The following is a 20,920-nucleotide window of genomic DNA, read 5'->3' as shown; positions in this document are numbered from 1 at the left end:
CAGCCTCAACAGCAGCACAGCCGTCCAGCAGCACACTCATGAGTTTCTTCTTACACCAGGACCTGCGGGCTCCGGCCCATGGCGGCTAGCTACGGCATGTCGCGCGTCGTGGGTGGCTCGGGTGCCCAGCCAGGGGCCTGGCCCTGGATCGTCAGCATCCAGAGCCCCTGGGGCCACGTGTGCGGAGGGTCCCTCATCAGCCCGCAGTGGGTCCTCACAGCAGCCCACTGCTTCAACGCGGCCAGGTAAGGAGGAGCAGGGAAGGGGGCTATCCCCACAGCACCAGCAGGCGCCCCGTCCGCAGCCCCACGAGCTCCTGCCATCCCGCTGCCTTGCAGTATGCCCGGTGCCAGGGCACTGGCGAGCCCAGCTGAGAGACTGCTCCACAGAAGGCTGGGCTCGTGCCACCGCTTCCTAGCAGCCTCCAGCTCCACGTTCCTGGTGCCCAAGGCATGCTAGGGCAGTGGCACCCTCCGCAGCGCTGCTTTCCTCCCTGCCTTGGGAAGCAGAAGGCAGGGAACCGCGGGGCTGCTGCAGCACGTGGCTCCGCTCCCTCTGAGGCCTCTCTGCATCTGCCTTCCAGGTACCTCACCATGTGGCGTGTGGTGATCGGGGCCACCCACTTGGCTCAGCTGGGCCCTGAGACCCAAGTGCGCGGTATTTATCGGCTGATACTTCACGAACACTACAATAACGTCACGGAGAGGAATGACATCGCCTTGCTGGAACTGGACCAGCCTGTCCAGTGCGGCTACTACGTACAGCTGGCCTGCGTGCCCGACGCCTCGCTGAGAGTGTCAGAGCTGACGAGCTGCTACGTCAGCGGTTGGGGTGCCACCATGGCAAGATGTGAGTTCCCAAAGAGTATTTGTGTGCCGAGGGTAAGCTCGGCACGCTGGGGAGGCGGGCTGAGCTTCTGGGCAGCGGCGAAAGCCAGAGTCGGGCTGCGGGGACGTACGGCCATGGAGAGATGGGCCCGAGCCATTAGCCAAAGAGAGATGGAAGGGCAAGCCCGGCACAAGGCCTCTGCAGGGGCAAAGGCGGGCCCTAGGGAAGGGCTTCGCCCACACAGGGGAGGAGAAGTGGGAACAGAAGGGCTGCTGGCTGCTAACTCCTTCCTGTGCTCACAGCTGCAGGATCGACCGCTGTCCTGCAGGAGGCCCAGGTCCACCTCATCGATGTCAAGGTCTGCAACAGCAGCCGCTGGTACAGAGGGGCCGTCCACCCCCACAACGTGTGTGCCGGCTATCCGCAGGGTGGCATTGACACCTGCCAGGTAGGAGCGTGCTCCGCGCCAGCCCCCAGCAGCACAGGCAGCCCTGTCGCCAGCGCCCAAACGTCCCCCGGCACGTGCTGCACCTGGCGAGTCGCCCTCCTGCCGCTGGGTCCCCACCGCTGTCGGGGCTTGCCTTCCCTTCCCCGTCTGCAGGCCCTTGCCCAGCACCCCTCTTGTCCCAGAGCCCCGGCACTCTGCCCAGAAAGGCCACCCAGTGCTCTTGCCCCAGCGCAGAGGTCTGCATCCCAGTCCTGGAACATCCCCCTTCCACACCTCCAGGATCAGCGGGCAGAGAGGAGAGAGCGCCCTACCTTGCAGGCCCACCACCCCCTCCCAGACAAGGTCCTGCAGGCTCCAGCACCTGAACAGAGCCTTGCTGGGCACTGGGTACAGCTCTGGCAGGTGCCAGGAGAGAGAAGGAGCCAGCCACAGTGCTGACAGGGGCCACCCAACACCACCAGAACCCTCTGACTCTCCTCCGCTCCGCTGCAGGGTGACAGCGGTGGTCCTCTCGTCTGCCAAGACAAGCACGCCGACTACTTCTGGCTCGTGGGGGTGACCAGCTGGGGGATAGGCTGCGCCAGAGCCAGGCGGCCCGGAGTCTACACCTCCACGCAGCACTTTTACGACTGGATCCTGGTACAGATGGGACTGCACCCAGCAGTCCGGGCTGCTCCAACGGCGCGGGCATGGAGTCATTTTCTCACCGCCTCCACCCCCGTGCAGAGGCCAAGGCCGATCCCAACACAGTCGGGCACGTTTAGCTCCTGCCCATTCCCACTCCAGAAGCTGGTGGAGTTCTTTACTCGGGTGCAGGAGCTCCTGCAGGTGCTAAGGGGGAAAAAGGCTTGAGCAGCAAGAGGAAGAGGATCCAGTGCAGGCTGCAGAGTAGCACCACCCTTTCCTCCTGGGGCAATGCCTGCTGAGATCCAAAGGCAGCCTCAGTGCCAGTGGCCTGCTCGGTCCTGCCCACGCTCCTCTCAGGGCACACACAACTGCTGCTCTTGACTTAGTTCTTGAAATAAAGTTGACCATTTTCACAGCTAACCAGGCTTCAGTCCAGTCTCCTGTGCAAGGCAAGGACTTCCACGCCCAGCACCTGCAGAACGAGGCTGCAGGCAGACAAGTCGGTCACACGGGCAAAGAGTCACTCCAAAAGCTGAAACCGTGCCCGGTCTGAGACGAGGGTGCTCAGAGCCACCGTGGGGTGGAGAAGACTGGCTAGAGGGAGGCTAGCAAGAGGAGAGGAGGAAATGATGTGACACACAGCCAGCGTTGGGGGTATGCCTTAAGGCACGCAAGCTGAAGATTAGGGCCTGCCGGGAGCCTTCGCTTACTGAAGACACCATGGGAAACGCCTGAGCATGCCAAGAGCTATCGCTGCCTGTAGCAAAGCGAGTGCGAAGCTGACGGGAGTCAGAGTGCCCTGAGGAAGAGCCGGATTTCACAGGTAGTTAAGGGGGATTGGTGTGGGAGGTGGCCACACTTGACAGATAACTGAAGGAAGAGCTGGGGTGGTTTTGGGGAGAGCAGTCTGGCAGGGACAGCAGTACCCAGGAAAAAACTGCATCGGTAATGCCGTGGAAGTCCAAGGTGACCCAGCTAACAGCGCCTGAAACACCAAACCTGTGGACGGCTGTGGCAAACCTGGGAGCAAGGGGGAAAAAATACCCGCAGGGAGGTCCCTTGCTTGGGAGGAGACAGGGGCGGAGAAAGAGGGGAGTCAAGGCATTTGAGGGGCATGTATAGGCATGGAAAAAGGAGGGGAGGGGGGGATCAAGGAGCCAACCCCACAGAGGCAAACTGCTGGTTGGTGTGCTTGTTTGACTGAGCCCTGCAGGTGATCACCACAGTGCGTCCTACCTCCTCTTGGAGAGCGATTCCCACTCCTTCGTGTGCGGCCCCACTCTGCACCCAGGGCGCGGGTGGGTCCAGAGGGCTGGCGGCCAGCAAGGGCAGAAGGGAACACAGGCCACGGCGACCCAGCGGTGGGCAAGAGCGAGTGTCTCGGGCCAGCTACTGTTCGGAGCGCTGTGTGTTTGTGCAATTCACTAGGGAAACCAGAAGCTGGACTAGCTCACGAGCAAAGGAGAGAGACCCTTGCAGTCGTGCAGATGGCCTGTGGTTGCAGCCCACCCGGTTTGTTGAGCTGCCCGGTGGTGCCGATCCTGGGGAAGGCTCAAGAAACGGCAGCTGCCTGTACCTGCAGGCGGGCAGTGGAGTGTGCACAGCGGGAGCCAGCGGTGGTTTGTGCGGCTGTTGAACGGGTTTGGGCTTTAAATGTGCCCAGCCCGGTACGCCTGGTTCCTTTCTCCTTGCAGGTTGTATTCAGAGCTGTAATGCTATTTTTTAAAAAAAGCAAAAGCAACCAGCAAACAAAAAAAAAAGCTGGGCAATTCCACCCTGCAACTGGTTGTCTCCCCCAGGCCCTGGCCACCCTGCCAGGCGACATTCACCACCACCAGCAGGGTGCAGGAGCGGGCCCGGGGCAGGGCTTTCACAGGCCACCCCTATTTTGAGGCTCCTGGCCGTGCAGTTCCTGGGCAGTGCTCAAGCAATGGCAGCAGTGCCCACAGCCGGTATTTTTGATCTTTCTCCCTTTCTCCCAGGCTCTGGCTCCCTGGTTTCCAGCTGTTCTCTTTCTGCCTTAAAGCCTGTTGTGCTGCTTCCGTTGCTCGATCCCTCCCTGCCGCCCTGCCCCACACTCCTCCCTCCCGCTGGCCCTCAGGCTCTGGGGGATGTTTCCCGCCCTGCTCTTGGCTTGGGGGAGGGGCCATGGGGCCCGCGGGGGCGGGGCAGGGCCGGGGGAAGTGTCCCTGCAGGGGCAGGCAGCAGGAAGAGGCCCCGGGGCATGCTGCGAGCTGTAGTCCTGGGACAGGGGCTGCCGGGCGGCCATGCTGGTGCCGGGAGGTGCAGGCTCTGCTCCAGCCATGGCCCGTCTGAGGTGAGGGCTGGGCTGCCCCTGAGGTGAGCCAGGCCCTTGCACGGGGGAGGGGGTGTCTCCTGCCTGCTGGCTGCCCGGGGGTGGTGGGTGGGAGCTCCAAGCCGGAGCCGGGTCATTTGGGGCATCCCCGGGGGTGACCTGAGAGCTGGGGAGGGGAAGGAGAAGGGAGACAGACCCCCCAGCACAGGCACTGGGCACGCCGACTCTCAGACCCCCCCCGAGCCCCCCCAGCCCCGCTCCCCCCCTGCAGCTGCCCCGTCCCCAGCCCCTCCCCTGAGGCCTGTCCCGCAGCCCCAGGCTGCCCCACGGCCTGTCCTGGCAGCGGCGAGCGGGGCCTCGGGCAGGCCCAGGGCTCTGTTAACCCAGGGGCCTTCAGCAGCAGTGCGGGGAAGGAGCGGGGTCTGCAGGAGCGGCTGCAGCAGGAGGGGCTCCGGCCTGGGGCCGGCTGTGACAGTCAGGGTTCTTTCCCTCTGCCAGAGGCCGTGCCAGGGGCTCGGTGGTCTGTTCCTGCCCTGGGGATGTCGTCAGCTGCATCCAGCTCAGGCTGAAGCTGAGGAGATGGGCAAAAGGAAAAGCAGCCGGGGAAGGACACGAAGGGGATCCGGCTGCAAGCTGCCCCCAGCTGCAGACAAGAGACAGCCGGCCTCTCCGTGTGAGGAAGGGTCCCTGTGAGTAGTCCTGAGCAGAGCTGGTCACCAACATGCACCGCGGGGCCTGTGTGCGTAACCAAAGCACGGTACAGCCATGTAGTGTGTGTGTGTGTGCGCGCACGTGAGGCTGTGTATGTAGGAAGCCTCAGACTGTAAGAGCTGAGAGAGGCAGAGACAGAAGTGTCTCAACAGTAAAATGCTCCCAGCAGCACCAAGAGCGGGAGCGGCAGTGAGTCCTGGGCCCTTGTGTTATAATCAGATCTGAATTTTGAATTTCACTGATAATTAATTGTTTTGAATAAACAACTAATTTCTTATAGTTAATTATTTCCTGATTCAATTAATTTACATTATGGTAAGGAGTAGACAAAACCTCACTTATGCTAAGAGACAGCAGATGCAGGCCTTAGGAAGATGGCCAAAGCTGAAGGTGCTGTGGATTGGGAAACTGTACAGAACACAGAACGAGAAGGGAGGGAGGCAGGTACAAGGGGTGAAATTGTACGTTCTCAGCTAGTTCTCTTATGTGATGAAACCATCGAAACAAAGGAATGTTGCTGTGAAGACTCTCCCGTCCTCCCCATCCTAATTTGTATATCAGAGATTTTGATCAGTAAAATAACCAATGATTAGGTTAGGATAGGACTATTAAGAAAGTTATAGAATAGGGCGGACCAATCATTGTAACTGTCAAAATTAATAGCGGGCATAAGATGCATGCTTATGTTAAAATCTGTTAAAGATCCTGACTTTGCAGAAAAAGGGTATAAGATGTTGAATTTTTGATGTAACTTTGAAGCCCGTTGGGTGGAGCTGTCCCTGTGCTTCCCAGCGCTGCAATAAAGATGTGCCGGCTTATCTGCAAGTGTGTAGATAAATTTGTCGTGATTGCGACCCTCCGTCCACACTTGGGGCCGTGTCACCCCTCTTGTGCTCCGGGTGCCTCCCTGTGCCTGTGCCCTCCCACCTTCCATCACTGGCGTCACTCTTTTGCTTCCCTGTACCTTTCTTCTTCTGTCTGTTCTTGTCCCCTGCTCCCTCTTCGTCCCTCTCTGCTTTCCAAGCCCCTCTCTTGTTCTGCTATTCTACCTGCCCCTTTGGTTTTCCTTGCTCTCCCTCTGTCCTGCTCCCTGCCCCTCTTTTTTCCTTCCTCTGTCTCTGTCCTGCAGCGCATGGCTGGTTTTTCGTTCACTGCCTCTTTGTCCCAATCTGCATTCCTCCTTGATGTTCCCAATCTCTCTGGCTTCTTGCCTGAGATGCTTTTTCTCTCTTGTTTGTAACAGGAGACGCTGTTCTGTAAAAACATGACGGCATTCTTTTGGCAAGCCGCTGAAACATTGAGAAGATCCTCTCCTGGGAACACTCTGCAATATTCTTCCTGTCTGCAAGTGGCACCTGTTCATCAGAATGGATTCCAGAACCCAAGGGGAAGTTAACCTCCAGAAGTCTTAAACCTTCTGGGGAATCGCACAGACTATTTCTTGCTAAGAAGATGAAGGCTCTGTTGTTCCAGCTGTCCTTAGTGTTTCGAGACAACAAGCACTTGCACTGGTACTTGTTCTTTTCTGATCTGCGGCTCCTGTGAATGTTTCTCCAAGTTCTTGGTTTCCTGTCCGGGTGACTCTCCAGAGGACTGTAAAAATCAGTCTTGGTGGAGACTCTCTGTGCTGCGGAGCTGCCTGTATCGTTGTTGTCACCCAGCTGCCTACAAACGGCTCCCAACCCCAGACAGTGGGGCGGCATTTCTGATCTGCTGGAAGGGGGTGTCTCCATTTTTAATGTTGTTTCTTTCAGGGAGCACTGTGAGCGTGGCAGATCCTAAGCAGAAATACACTCGATTTGAACAAGTCGGGCAAGGGTAAGTCCCGTCACAGTTACTGCTACAAAATCACGGGCCAGGTATTTTGCTGGTGTGGTATCAAGCGTGAAGTCGGGCAAGCTCCAAACGTGTTCAGACCCTGGGCTTAGATTCTCCTGTCTCTCAGTACTGATCAGAATTGGTGCCTGTGGTCAGAAGGCGTCGTCAAAGAGCACTTGATGCTGGCAACGTCTTGTCTGCAGCGAGGGGCAGGACCTGGAAGATCTACTGTCCCTCAAGTTTGTAGCACCCGTTTGCTTGTTTTCTTAGGGGAAATCATTTTTGTGTGTCTCAAAATAATACGGCCACGCTAAAGAAAGGAGAAAAATCTTTATTGCCTGAAAGAGCAACTTAGAACCTGATAGCTGTCAGGTAAATAACACTTCTCAAGAACATTTCTTGCCACTCTTTTGCTTTAAAAAAGTATTTAGTGATCAGGATTATATCTTTTCTGGCAGAGGTAGTGAAAACCAACCATTCAGTAATACATGCAGTGTCAATGCACTGTCCTTTCCTCAGATGGCTGGCACGTGTGTTCAGGGCTCTCAGAATGACTGCATGGTGTTGCCGGAGTTTTGCAGATAGATCCAAAGAAGAGGTCTAAGAAGGCACAGCTAGACTGTGCGTGTGTTACATTCTCTGGAAAAAAAACACACACACCCCCGCAAGAAAAAAAAAAAAAAAAAGAAAAAGGAAAAAACTAAACCTCAACAGAGCAAAACTGGAGAAAAGGGGAAAAGAATGAAATCTATTATTTTCCAGTCTCTGTAGGCACCCTGCCCTTCAGTTTTGGACTGAAAGAATTTAGTATGAACTCTGGAGATTTGCACCAGCCCTTTTTCTTCCTCTTGGACCTAAGTTTTCACTTGGATAGCCTGCATGGCAGGGGGCTTCTGGGCTGCTGCGCTGTGCGCTGCTGGCTGAAGGAGTGGAGGAACCAAGGTGTTTTAGAAACACTACAGGCAGCAGAGAGCTCCTGTCAGGGCTTTCACTTCCAGGGTCTAAACCACTTCTCATGTCTTTGCTGCTCTTTTGTTTCTAGGGTGTCTGGAACTGTCTATACAGCACTCGACATCACCACAGGACAAGAGGTGGGTGTCAGCAGCCCCAGCAGATTTGGCAGGGGTTCAGCGCTTTCCCCCCTGGTGCGAACAGCGGATGGGCTTTCGGATCGCCAGGAGATCTTTACTGCAAAGACTTCCACATGGCTGGGGGCTTGTGGCCGGGGGTGGGGGCAGTGTCCGAACACTGGGCTCCCCCCTGGGCTGCACATTCACTGACGGACACCCACCCCTCATCCTGCCCAGCCGCACGCCCGACGTGCAGCCCCCCAGCGATGTCTCCCCACCCACGCACCATTCCGTGCCCCCCCAGCCGTATGCCCCCCAAGACCCCAACTACGCACCCCTCCATTCCCATTTACCCCCTCAGCCGTGCCCCCCCCATGCCCCTCACCCACTTTGGGCCGAGCTCTCCTGTGCTCCCCAGCCATGTCCCCCCACCCAGCCATGCCCCCCCCCCATTTTGGGCGATGCCCCCTGAGCCCCTCCAGCCATGCCCCTGCACCCCTGCTGGCCCCTCCCCCCGTGCTTTGCCCGCCCCCCCGGGCTCCGCTCCCCTGCCCGCGCGCCCCCGACCCGGCCGTGGCCCCGCCCCCCGCCCCTCCCCATTGGCTCCCGCCGCGCCGCTCCCCTGTTAGTTTTCGAATATAAATAGGGGCGGCCGCGGGCGCGCGCCCCCCCCCCCTCGCGCACCGGACGGCGGAGCATCGGCGCGGCCCCGCTCCGCTCCGCCGGGGCCGGGAACGGTCGCTCCAACGGGTGTAATTAACGCCTCCCTTCCTTTCCTGCACTCGCCATGGCGGCGCAGGGCGGCCCCGGTGGCCGTGGGCTAGCCGGAGTGGCCAGGAGGCGAGCGGGCATGTCGCCGGTCACCCCGCTGACGCTGGATATGGACAAGCTGGTGGGACTGGGAAGGTGAGTGGAGACGGGGGGGCTGCCCCGCACCGCACCCCCCTCCCCCCCACGCGTGAATGCTGCCGGCTCAGGGCAGTGCTGAGCGCGGAGGGGGGGGACACCACCCACCGCCCCACCCGAGGGGGGCACCCCGAGGGGTACCGGTGGGTCCCCACGGGCTGATCGCCGCCCCCGCCCTGCCCGCAGCCACTGGGACACCCCGAAGCGGCGGGTGGCGGGGCTGTCCTTGCAGAGGCGCCGGGCCAGCCCGTGCCGGGGGTCGGCAGCCTTGGGCTCCCCCCGCAGCTCCGTCTCCTCCGAGTCCTCGGACGCAGGTGAGCGATGGGTGCTGTTGCCACACCCGCCCCTGCCCCGACCCCCCTCCTCCCCGGGGCTGGGGGTGTGCAGGGGGAGCTGTGTCAGGGGGGTGGGCGTTGGGCAGGGGGTCACTGCATGCGGGGGGGGGGGGGGGGGGGCTGGGAAGGCAGGGGAGGGGTTTGAGGGTGGGGAAGGGTCTTTCTGGGGGTGCACGTGGGAGCCGGGGCCCCCGCTCTGTCTCAGCTCCTGGCCATGCTCTGAGTCAGACTGGGATTTTAAACTGGGATTTCCTCCCCAGCGCTTCCTTCCCTGTGCTGGATGATGGGTGGGAGCCCCCCCACCCGCCCAGCCCTGCACCCCGGGGGGGGGCTCGGCTGTGGACCACCCCAGTGGGGGTCCCTGGGCAGGGTGATGTGGGACATGTTGGCCAGGATGGGTGGTCCCAGGGTCGTCCCTTTACCATGCTGGAGGACAGGGGGAGCTTGGGGTGAGGGTCACGCCTGAGCACACAGCAGATCCCACCCTGTGGCCCCCTCCCCAGCGCTAGAAGGGAACATAGCTTGGGGGGGGGGGCTCCCCTGCACCCTGTCAGCGCCCCACAGGAGCAGGGGGAGGACCTGTGCTGGAGCAGGGTCCCGGGGGCATGGCGTGCCTCCCACCCGCCCCCCCCGGTGCTACCCCTGCCCGTTGTTCCCGCAGGAGTGGGGCTGGATTCCCCCACGCAGGAGGACCCCGCGGCACTGGAGGAAGTGTGAGTGTCCCTCGCCCCGCGTCCCCCCACTCCGGGAGGTCTCCACCCTTGCCCACTGTGTCCCCCCTGCTCACCCTCCCCAGGCTGCCTGCAGTGCCCACGCTCAGCCTGTCCCAGCCTTGCTGGGGGGCTGTGCTTCCAGCTGTGCCCTCCACCCCAAAATTGATTTTTGGTGGGGGGTGGTGTGAGAAACCACCTCTAGTGGGGGTGTCAGTGCTGGTGCTCGGCCCAGCCCTGCTGCAGGCAGGGGTCTGGCAGCGGGTGCAGGCAAGAAGCCTCTGCGGTGCTGCCGTGCCAAGTCCTCCTCTGGCAGGGACGGCCGGCAGACGGCTCGCTGCCTCACCACGCAGCGGGGTGAGGGTGCTGAGCACCTCCCTGGGCTCCCAGCACCCCCGCCTCAGCCTCCTTGGGGTGCTGCTGCCCAGGCCTGGCAGATTTGGGGTGTAGGGATCAGCTGAGAGCTGAGCTCTGCAGGGCTGAAGGGCTCTGGGTGCCACGCCGGTGGCTTCGCCCACTCCCGGGGCCGTTGGCAGAGCCCCTCTCTGGCAGATGTCAGGTGACTGAGTGACTGGGGGCAGATGGTGATGCTGGGGCAGCCTTGGGGCTGGGTGGGCTGGGCTGCAGGGGACACGCCAGTGCCCCCTTCGTCCTGTCGCAGTGTGCAGCTGCATGGCCATATGGCCGACGGCCAGCATCCCCAGCATCCCCGCTGCCAGATTTACATACAGGTGGAGAGCGGGCGCCACTGCCACCAGCTACATCTGGGCCCCGAGCGGGGTCAGCAGGGTGCCCTGGACCACCCCAGTGTGCTGCTTAACCCCCCAGCCCAGATTGGGGTCCCCCCGTCCGAAACCAGTGATTTCCAGATGGGGTTTTAACCCTTTGTGGGGCTGAAAGCCGCTCAGCTGCTCTCCCCTTGGGGGGGCTGATGACCGCTGCGTGGGGTGGGGTCCCTGTAAGGGCTGCGGCTGCCCATCCCCGGGGCTCCTGGGCTGCTCAGGCTGGGGCACGGGGTGCCATCCCCCCTAACCCTGGCTCCTCTCTTCCCGCAGCTTTGAGACAGCGATCCTAGAATCCAGGAGAGCTCTCAAAGAGTAAGTGAAGGGGCTCTGTCCCTGTGCCCAGACCCGAAAGCCAGGCTGTCTGTCTGCCCTTCCCTGGGGTTTGGATCAAGCTGTCGGTGTTGCTCAGTGGCTGGAGGAATTGCTGCCCTGGGGTCCTGTCCGGGGAGGTCTCACCCCACTGTGGGGACCCAGGGGACAAGGGGGTCCATGCCAGCTTCGGGGCGGTGGGGGGGGTGGGATGCTGCTGGTCCAGGGCATCTTCTCTCCTCATTCAATCCTTTTCTTTTTGCAGCAATAAGCTCCTTATCCGGAGGATCCACTCACTGCCGGTAAGTCCCGGGGGCTCTGCAGGGCTGAGCTGAGGGCGGCTGGATCCTGCTGTGCCCCTGGCTGAGCTGGGAGGAGGAGGAGGAGAAGGAGGAGGATGGAGCTGGGGAGCGCAGGGGCTGTGCAGCACCTCTCACCCCTCCCAACCCACCCTGCAGCCACAGCTCCTGGGGGCCAGCCCAGTCCTGAAGAACATCTCCCACTGCCGGGAGTTCAACAGCCACGGGGCCAGGGAGCAGAGGGGCCCAAGGAACCCTGAGGACAAGGTGAGGGGGGGCAGCAAGGCTGGGGAGAGGGAGGCAGGACCGGGGAAGGGGCAGGGGGATGCCGTGCCCACCCCCCCCTCCCCCACTGCTGCAGGAGGGGTTTGTCTTCAAGAAGCTGCAGAGGCCAAGTCAGCGCAGCCGGCTGCCCGCCAGCGATGGGGCTGCGGGGAGGGACCCCCTCAGCCAGAGACTCGGCTCTGCACCCGGCCTGCTGGTGAGAGGGGCTGGGGGCGCTGAGAGGGGGGCACCGGGGGTGGGTGGTCCTGCTGCAGGGGCTGCTGAGCCGGGACCTGCTGCTCCAGCCTCCCTGTTTGCACTGGAGACCTGTGGGTGTGGGAGCTGGGGGGATTGGGGTCACTGTGTCTGCAAACAGGGCTGGTGTGGGGCTGGCCCCACTCCTGAGCCATGGGCTGTGTCGTGTCCCCTCCCCAGTTCGACACCCCCAAGAAGGAAAACGCCGCCCAGGGCGAGAGCCCCATCATCCTGCGCCGGTGCTCCTTGACCTCCTCCATGTCTGAAGAGGAAGATGATGGCTTCGTGGAGATCCTGGATGAGGAGGAGATGAAAGTAGGGAGGGCTCCTCCATCTGTGCAGTTGGATGGACCCTGGGCAGGGGCTCCGTCCCTGCCCAGGGGGGTGCGAAGCAGCAGTGGGACTCGTTCCCTTCATGCTCTCCTCTGTCTCTCCCCTGTGGCCCCCCCAGGTGCCCCCCCAGAAGAGCGATACCGACGGGCCACAGGGGATGGAGAACCTACTGACTGCGCCCCTGGTGAGGAAGGAGGAGGCCGAGCCGGTACATTGGGTGTCTCGGGGGGTGGATGGGGCCCCAGGCTCCCCCTTCCTTGGGTCTCCAAGGTGGGGTCTGGGGGTGAGGGTCACTGGTTGGCCAGCAGCACACACCCCCCAGGGCTTTGGGCTTGTCCTGGGTGATGTGCAGCCACTAGAGAGGGACCCTTTTGCCTTTGTTCTCGTGGTGCTGGGGGGGGGCGGGGGGTATGTGGGGGGAATGCCGGACCCTTGGGCACCAACACGGGCTCTCTCCCCACACAGTGTCCGGTGAAGCGCGGCAAGTGCCGGCAGCTCTTCCGCTCGCCCTCGATGCCCAGCAGCGTCACCAGGCCCATCCAGAAGCGGATAGACCGACCCCAGGACCGGGACACCCCCGTCAAGACCAAGCGACGGAGGAGCGTGGCCGGTAGCCCTGGCGAGGAGGCGGCAGCGGCGGAGCCGGTGGGTGATGGGGAATCCTCGGGGTGAGGCGTCCTTGCCCATCCCGGGTGGGACTGCCCGGTGCCACGGCTCTGCCAGCGCCCTCGCTAACGCCGAGGGGGGTGTCTCTGGTTCATGTCCCCGCAGAAAGCACGGCTGCTGTGCTCCAGGTCTTTCTGCCACGAGGAGATGGAGAACCTGCTGGCTAACGACCATCAGGAGCTCATCGGGGACTTCTCCAAGGTAGGGCTGCTGGGGGTGCTGCAGGCTTGGGGGTGCCGCCTGCCCCCCTCTCCTGAAACAAAGGGGGACCATCAGTGGAGCCCCGTGCTGGTGCCAGAGCCCCAATACAGCTGGTGGCCCTTGTTTGGGACCAAGGGGACTTGGGGCTGAGACTTTCCAGCCTGAAGAGCCTGACCCGCTGCTCTTCCAGTGCCGCAGCGCCGTCCCTCTTGGGAGGGAGCAAACCTCGCAGGCGGGGGGTCTTCTGAGCTGGGGGGAGCGGGTGGCAGCCAGGACGTCTCCCCAGGGACAGATCCTGACCCAGCACCCGCCTCTCCTCCAGCCTTACCTTCTGCAGACGGTAGAGGGGAAGCACCCGGACCTGAAGTACATTTCCCCCGAAATGGTAAGGGAGCAGTGACCTCTTCCCCAAAAAAACACCCCCACAGGGCTGCCTACCTGCCCGCCCCCCCCCCCCCCCCCCCCCCCCCCCCCCCCCGGTGACGGGCTCCCCCCACAGATGGTGGCAGTGCTGACGGGGCAGTTCAGCAGCCTCATCGAGAGCTGCGTGATCGTGGACTGCAGGTACCCCTACGAGTACGAGGGAGGCCACATCAAGGTCAGAACCGCTGCTGCACCCCTCGGGGTTGGGGACAGGGTGGTCATGGGTGGGGGAGACACAAACCTGTCAAACCTCAGAGGGGCTGATGCCCCCTCCCAAAGATGCTGAGCTCCCTGGAGGGGTTGAGAGCCTCCCCAAAGGTTCTGAGCACCCCTGGAGGTGCTGAGCCCCAGCTGGAAGGAGGAGGGGGGTGAAGGCATTCCCAGCAGATGAGGCAGAAGGGGGTCAGGGTATGAAGGCCCCCCCCCCCCCGCTCCGAGATGAAATGGGAGGAGGGGGGGGCTGAAAGGGGCCCCTCTCCCTCGCCAGGGCGCCGTCAACCTGCCGCTGGAGCGGGACGTGGAGGAGTTCCTGCTGAAGAAGCCCATCGTGCCCTTCGACGCCAGCAAGAGGGTGATCGTCATCTTCCACTGCGAGTTCTCCTCCGAGAGGGGGCCCAGGATGTGAGTTTGGGGGGGTTGGGGGAGGTGGGGTGGACGCTGGGTTCTGCCGGACCCCCTGGACATGGCAGGATCCTATCTGGGTGCCAGTCCTGTCCCCTGTTCCGCAGGTGCCGGTTCATCAGGGAGAAGGACCGAGCCTGTAACGAGTACCCCCACCTCCACTACCCCGAGCTCTATGTCCTGAAGGGGGGGTACCGGGAGTTCTTCCCCCAGTACCAGGTAAGCCCCCCTACCTTTCACCCCCTGTGTGGGAGGGGGGGCGGTCCCTGGTAGGAGGGTGAGAGTGCTGGGTGGGGGGAAATCACCCTCTCCGCTCCCCAAAACCCTGCCCTGTGAGGGGAAAGGGTCTGGCTCTGAGCATCCTCCATGAGGGTGGTACCTCCAGGGGAAGGGGGTTGTGCTGGGGGTCCTGGGGGGTGCTGGGTTTGCCCCAGGGGGTGGGGAGGGGGGCCTGCAGGTGCTGACAGAGCTGTGGGTGCCCAGATGCACTGCGAGCCCCAGGACTACCGGCCGATGGACCACGAGGACTTCAAGGAGGACCTGCGCAAGTTCCGCCAGAAGAGCCGCAGCTGGGTGGGCGAGCGCAGCAAGCGGGAGCTCTACAGCCGCCTCAAGAACTTCTGAGGGACCCCCGCAGCCCCCTGCCCACCCCCTACCCAGGGCTGCCAGTGCTCACGGTTGCCCAGCCCAAAACCTGGTTGCCCCCCTCCCCCCACCCCCCCCAGCCTTCCCAGCTCTGTGCTGGGTGCCCTGCCCAGCATCGCCCCCCGCAGCAGCGTGAGAACCAGGGGGTATGGTTGTGGGTTTTTACCCCTTTTTTAACCTAAACAGGGTTTAGGTTTTACCCCAAATGGTGGCTGGGGGCTGTAGCATGTGAGTGGGGAATGCCTAGGGGGGCTCAATCCCTGCCAGGTTGAACCTTCCTCTGGGAGTGGGGGTCAGGCTACCTCCCCTCCCCAGCATCAGGGATGGGGCTCGGGGGCTGTGGGGCAGCCCCCCAAGCCAGTGCCCCCCTTCCCCTTGCACCCTGGGCTGGGTGGGGGGTGGCTTTGCCAGCTTTGGGCAAGCCACGGGGCTGCAGCACATCACACCCCCCCCCCCCCCCCCCCCAGGGTGATCCTGTGTCCCCAGGCCCTGTCACACACACCACCACCACCACCCCGTCCATAAGGGCTGCGACCCCCCGTCAGCCAAGCTTTATTGGCAGAACTCTTATAGAAAAGCACTTAAACCTCCTTTGCAGCCAGGGGGTGCTGCAGGGGGTGGGGCTGGGGGGTGCCCCTTGTACTGGTCACTGACTATTTGGGGAGTTCCTTGTTGTTGTGGTGTTTTGCCACCCTGTTGGTTAACTTTGGGGGGGCGGGAGGGGCTTCACCCCCACCCCAGAGTGGCTGCTGCCAGAGCACCACATGCTGGGGAGGGGGGAATGGCCCCTGTGCCCCCATGTCTTGTTTGTTTTTATTGTTTTTTTTTAACATTTCTGTTTAATAACTTTGTGAGGAGGGAAAGCCTTGGCTCTGGTCTGTGACTGCGCTGCGAATCTGAGGGGGCTCAGGGGTCCCCCCCTGCTTTGAGGGTGGGGTTGGGGCGCTTGAAGGAACGGGAGAGCTTTTTAAAGGGGTGATGGCTGCCCTGTGGGGCTGGGGTCACAGCTAGACCAACCCCCTCAGGGCTGTGTGTGGGGCAGGAGGAGGGGTGGGGATGGTGGGGTGACCATGGGGTCCCACAACTGGGACAGTGGTGTGTGGTGGGGGGGCACCCCCAGCTCCGTTGTTGTGCCCCTCATGCTCGCCCTGCCACCTGCTGCCCCCCCCCCCCCCCCCCGGGGTGATCCTGTGTCCCCCAGGCCTGTGACACCCTGACGTGCGGAAAAGACTTTACAACCCGAAAGGTTACACAGTAGGTGTGTTTATTGCGCGCAGATGCACGGGGAATTGCTCCACCACAAACGTGCATCCCCACCGTGGCCGCTTCTCCAGTATTTACCCAGTTAAAACATCACCTATTTCGAAATGCCTAGACACATTCATGACCTGTCCCCAAAAAGGCCATTCCTTCCTGTCACTTGTCATTTCCATAATCTCCGCCTCTGGCTCCTCCTCGGGGCGCTTGCACAGTTCCTCCTGGTGGTCCTGGGCAGGGGTCTTCAGGGATGAAGGCCGTAGATCTTCCTCGCTGTATACTCCTCCCCTCTCCCCTGGAAGCTCTAATTTGGCTGAGCTTGCAGTCCCAGACCAGTTTCAGCCTGGTCTGTCCCTGTGTGCACACCTGGCTATCTCCTCTTTGTTCTTGGTTAGAGATGGATGTTAGCGAGCCCTCCTTAGCCCTTAGCTCCTCCTGCCTTTGACGCCTTTGAACCATGAATTAGGTCCTTGTTTCTGTTTTTTCTGTTTCCCTTATCAGCTTCTTTCTCAAGCAATTTGCAGGGGGTAGTGACTAATTGCCTACTTGCATGCATGTTAGGTCTGGGAAGCAAGTTTTAATAGGTTTAGCTTTGTTTTTCTATGTAGCTCCCTATTAATATTTTTGATATATCTTGGGTTATAAAATATATTTTCTATATGTCCCCCTACCAATTCCCCCCTTTTCTATTGAGTTAAGTGAATTCTTTTACTTGGCTATTCTGGTTGGTATAATGCTTCGTACATTGAAGTTATTCTTCTAACTACACGCCAAACCCACATATATAGGGTCACTACTAGAATAATAAAATAGCGGTAGCTATCAACAACGCTACTATTGGATGCATTAGGACATTGAAAAAGTCCGGTGTCTGAAGGTGACCACCCAAAAAGTGTATCCCACCATTTGTGTTCTCCGTCCTTTTTGACCCTTTTCAAGACCCTACTTACCTCATTTGCCTCATGATGAACAGTTATTAGAGTTTCCTGTCCATTATTCTTGGCTTCCTCTAATATCCGTATTAAGTCTGGGTGTTTCAACAATCTTTTTGTCACTGCTAAGTCTATCCCTATAGTTGTGGGTTCTAGTTCAGAAATCAGTGTATAGTTTGATCTCAGGATTTGATGAGAAACCACAGGAGCAAGGTAGCTAAAGTCACATCCTGTGATGGTGGTAAAATTACAAATACAGAAATTCGAGTGATTCCTGGTGTCTATTTCTACTCCTCCTACAGACACAAAGCGACATGTTGTTCTTAAACAAGCACAACCTTTTCCTGCATAGACGACAACCGGTTTTGGACTGGCATTCGGGCGAATTTCAAGGTGACAGACCTTTTGGTCGGTATCCAGCAAATGTCTTGTGCCCTCATGGTATTGCTTTCGCAGAGAAATCCCTGTTGCTCTCGTACAACGCAGGATTCTAAGTCAACTGTTTGCCATTTGTTCTCTCTCTTTCGGGCCCATGTCCTATGTTCCAAAGGATAAAGCAAATTTTGACCGTGATTTATTCCCATGGCTATTATGGGATGTATTACAGTCACTGATGCATTGTGGATAGTTAACACGAGGGCAGTGACTGTGTGTGTGGTGGGGTTATAGGTAAAGTTTACCACTTCCCAGCAGGACTGGAGCCCTCTTTCCGTATCGGTGGCACTATCCCAAACTATCTTCCGTATCTCTGTGGGGAAGAGCCCTTCCTCTCCTTCCCTTACAATAGGTGCGGTTATTGATTGCATCCACAGCTGGGCCTGGATACAGCTCAGGGCCAATGAGATATTCCTTTGGAGCCCTCCAATTGCAGCTATAATGATATTATGATCCCTTATGTTTGTCCGTTCCCAGTCGGGTAGAACTTCCGACACCAACCATTAGTGAGCTCCTAGAGCTAATAGGGAGGATTGTGATGGCTGTTGTAATTTGGACAGATCAGCGGTAGAGGCAGCTAATTTGTTCATTATCACTTCTGAATCTGTGGTATTTAGAACCCCAAGTCCTGTCCCTAACACCCCAGCTACATCCCTCGGTATTCGCCTTTGAAAAATACCCGTTCTCCTGCGTAGCCAAGTGGTCCACCCTTCATAGGAAGTCCGTAAGAAAGGGGAACACAATGGTTGTATTTCTGAAACCTTAATTTGCATCATCAGTTCCACCCTTTTTAGAGACCACTCTGGGTTAAATAATACTTGTAGCTGACCTGTATCTCTGATGACATACGGACCAATCTCATAAATCTTAGATTCAAGTTTAGTTTGGGTTCGGACTGTTTGAGTGCTGGTATCAGCTGTATAGGTTGTGCAGGGCCCCGCTGTCGTAGACGGTACAGCATCTATCTTCAATTTCAATGGTAATCCTATTTCACCAGGTGCCCAGACCCAGGTTACAAAGACAGGTTGTGTTAGAGTAAAATTATGCCAACAATCCAAGATACTGCAAGGCTTTCTATTTGTTGTGTTTGTTATTATATTGGATACAGCTATCTGGTTTGCCCTTTTGTAGGAAGTTCCATTAATTCCTCGGCATCCTACGCTTATGTTTTGACCCCGCATTCCCTGCAGTTGAGGCATCATTCTCTGAAGGTCTGTGCTCCAATAATTTTTGGGCTACACTTCATTTTTATGCATAACCACGGTGGCAAGGCTTAAGCTTTTTCTATCAGAGAGCGTTCCCATATCCCCAGTATATTCAATATGAGCTTGGGTCCATGGCCATTCTGGGGTGTTACTGTTCGACCCTTGGGTTACGATAACTACAAATACAACAATTTTCCTGACTAAATCTTGGCAGGCCGAGTTACTAAACACTTCTGGGTGCAATATACTCATTTCGCTCAGCGGAGCTTTAGTTTCAGTTCATCCTCACCCTGTGTTACTTTCCAAGGAGTTTTAGGAGCTTTCTTCACTCAGGAGTGGTGAATCCAGGCGCTTTGTTCCCTGATCTTGATTGCCGTGAAAGAGGTAAGAAGCACTTGGTATGGTCCTTCCCACTGTGGCTCCACAGTTTTCTCTGTAAGAGACTTAACATACACCTAGTCTCCAGGTTGTATGTTATGCACTGACCCATCCAAACCCCTGCATCGGGTTCCAAACACCTGTTTTTCAATTTTATGAAGCTGTTTCCCTAATGCCACCATATAGGAAGTCATCAATTCTTCACCAATTTGTGAAGAGGTTCCCTTTTGTACCCCATAGGGTCGCCCATATAGGATTTCGAATGGGCTTAGCCCTTCCTTAGCTCGGGGTCTAGTTCGTATCCATAGCGTTGCTAGGGGTAGAGATTGTGGCCAGGCCAAATTGGTTTCTTGTCCTAATTTAAAAATCTGTTGTTTAATCAAGTGATTCATTTTCTCCACCTGGCCACTGGATTGTGGCTGGTATGGAGTGTGTAGTTGCCAATCTGTCCCTAGATGGTGGCTTATTTTTGGCACAACTTTGGAGATGAATTGCGGCCCTCTATCTGAGGACATCACCGCTGGGACTCCAAACCTGGGTATGATTTCTTGTAGCAACACCTTGGTCACCTCTCGAGCTTTAGCTGTTCTGCATGGGAAGGCTTCTGGCCAGCCTGAAAAGGTATCAGTTGGTACAAGCAAGTATTTATACCCCTCTTTTCTAGGAAGTTCTGAGAAATCAGTTTGCCAATGTTGTCCCGGACAATTCCCTTTCCCAATTTGGCCCATTTCTGGTTTTGGGACAATTTTTGGATTAGTCTGGAGGCAAAGGTCACATTGCTGAGTCACTTGTCTGAGAGTGATGTATAAATATCGAGCTGTCCCGTGTCTGATAAGGTATTTGTGTAATGCCTCCGCCCCCCAGTGTCCCTTCTTGTGTTCCTCCCGGACCAATGGCCAAACCGTATAAGAGGGGACTATGAGTTTCCCATGTGATGTTATAACCCACCTGTCCTCATTGTCTGTTCCTTCCAAATCTGTGATTAACTTTCGATCCTCCTTAGTGTATTCTGGCTTACCTTCTAGGGTTATCTGTCCATCTGGGACTAGTGCTCCCTCCCCACCTTTACCATTTCTTTAACTGCCTGTTTTGCCTCTCTGTCCGCCAGTTTGTTTCCCCTTTCCAATTCAGTGCTCACTTTCTGGTGTGCCCTAATGTGCATAATTGCCACTTTTTCAGGAAGTTGGATTGCATTCAAAAGTCTTAAAATTTCCTTTGCGTGCTTGATAGTCTTTCCTTGGGAGTTCAACAGTCCTCGCTCCTTCCAAATTGCTCCGTGGGCATGTACCACTCCAAAGGCGTATTTAGAATCAGTCCAAATATTCACAGCCTTTCCTTCGGCCCTCTCCAGGGCCCGAGTGAGGGCTATGATCTCGGCCTTTTATGCTGAAGTGTCAGCCGGTAGTGGTCCAGATTCTATTACCTTTTCAGCAGTGGTGATGGCGTACCCAGAATGTCGTTTTCCGCCCAGGATATAGCTGCTCCCATCTGTGAACCAGTGCTCTACCCCATCCATGGGGGTATCCTTTAGGTCCATGTGGCTAGAGTACGTGACCTCAATTGTCGTGAAGCTGTCTTGGTCCACTGGTTCTCCAGCCTTCCCACTAAGAAATGAAGCTGGGTTGACAATGTTAGTGGTCACAATCTCAACATCATCCTGCTCGACCATGATAGCTTGATATTTCAGGAATCTCTGTGGGGAGAGCCAATGTCCCCCTTTCACTTCAAGGACTGTAGACACTGTGTGAGATAGGAAACCAGTCATTTTCTGACCCAGGGTAGACTTCTGAGGTTCCTGAACATTCAGGATGACTGCTGCTACCGCCCTTAGGCAGCCAGGCCACCCTTTGGCAGCAGCGTCCAGTTGTTTGGAGAAGTACGCCACAGCTCGTCTGTATGGTCCCAGGTCTTGTGCCAGTACTCCTAACGCTATTCCCTGCTTTTCATGGGAAAATAGGAGAAATGGTCTACTCACATCAGGGAGTCCCAGTGCTGGTGCTGACATCAGGGCCTTCTTCAGCTGATGGAATGCCCGATCTGACTCAGCATCCCATTGGAGGTGACTTTAACTGGATTTTATCAGAGAATACAGTGGTTTGGCCAGCAGGCCATAGTCATGTATCCAGAGCCGGCACCACGCCATCATTGCCAGGAAGGTCCGCA

The 20,920-nt window shown here is 58.2% G+C and overlaps 1 protein-coding gene across 1 annotated transcript in view; it reads left to right on the top strand.

Annotated features, from left to right (window-relative positions):
- Positions 1-14,529, top strand: part of LOC147412708 (M-phase inducer phosphatase 2-like) — a 55,172-nt gene extending 40,643 nt beyond the window's left edge. Inside the window, exons 4-12 of the mRNA XM_086481099.1 lie at positions 11,842-11,976; positions 12,128-12,202; positions 12,460-12,639; positions 12,766-12,861; positions 13,184-13,246; positions 13,361-13,459; positions 13,772-13,905; positions 14,013-14,124; positions 14,389-14,529. Coding sequence (XP_086337225.1) covers positions 11,842-11,976; positions 12,128-12,202; positions 12,460-12,639; positions 12,766-12,861; positions 13,184-13,246; positions 13,361-13,459; positions 13,772-13,905; positions 14,013-14,124; positions 14,389-14,529 — 1,035 coding nt within the window. The remainder of the gene's footprint in view (positions 1-11,841; positions 11,977-12,127; positions 12,203-12,459; positions 12,640-12,765; positions 12,862-13,183; positions 13,247-13,360; positions 13,460-13,771; positions 13,906-14,012; positions 14,125-14,388) is intronic.
- The last annotated feature ends 6,391 nt before the right edge of the window (positions 14,530-20,920 follow it).

Source organism: Leptosomus discolor, unplaced genomic scaffold, assembly GCF_034619465.1.
Source record: "Leptosomus discolor isolate bLepDis1 unplaced genomic scaffold, bLepDis1.hap2 HAP2_SCAFFOLD_67, whole genome shotgun sequence".
Taxonomy (NCBI): domain Eukaryota; kingdom Metazoa; phylum Chordata; class Aves; order Leptosomiformes; family Leptosomidae; genus Leptosomus; species Leptosomus discolor.
This window is presented reverse-complemented; position numbering and strand designations above follow the sequence as displayed.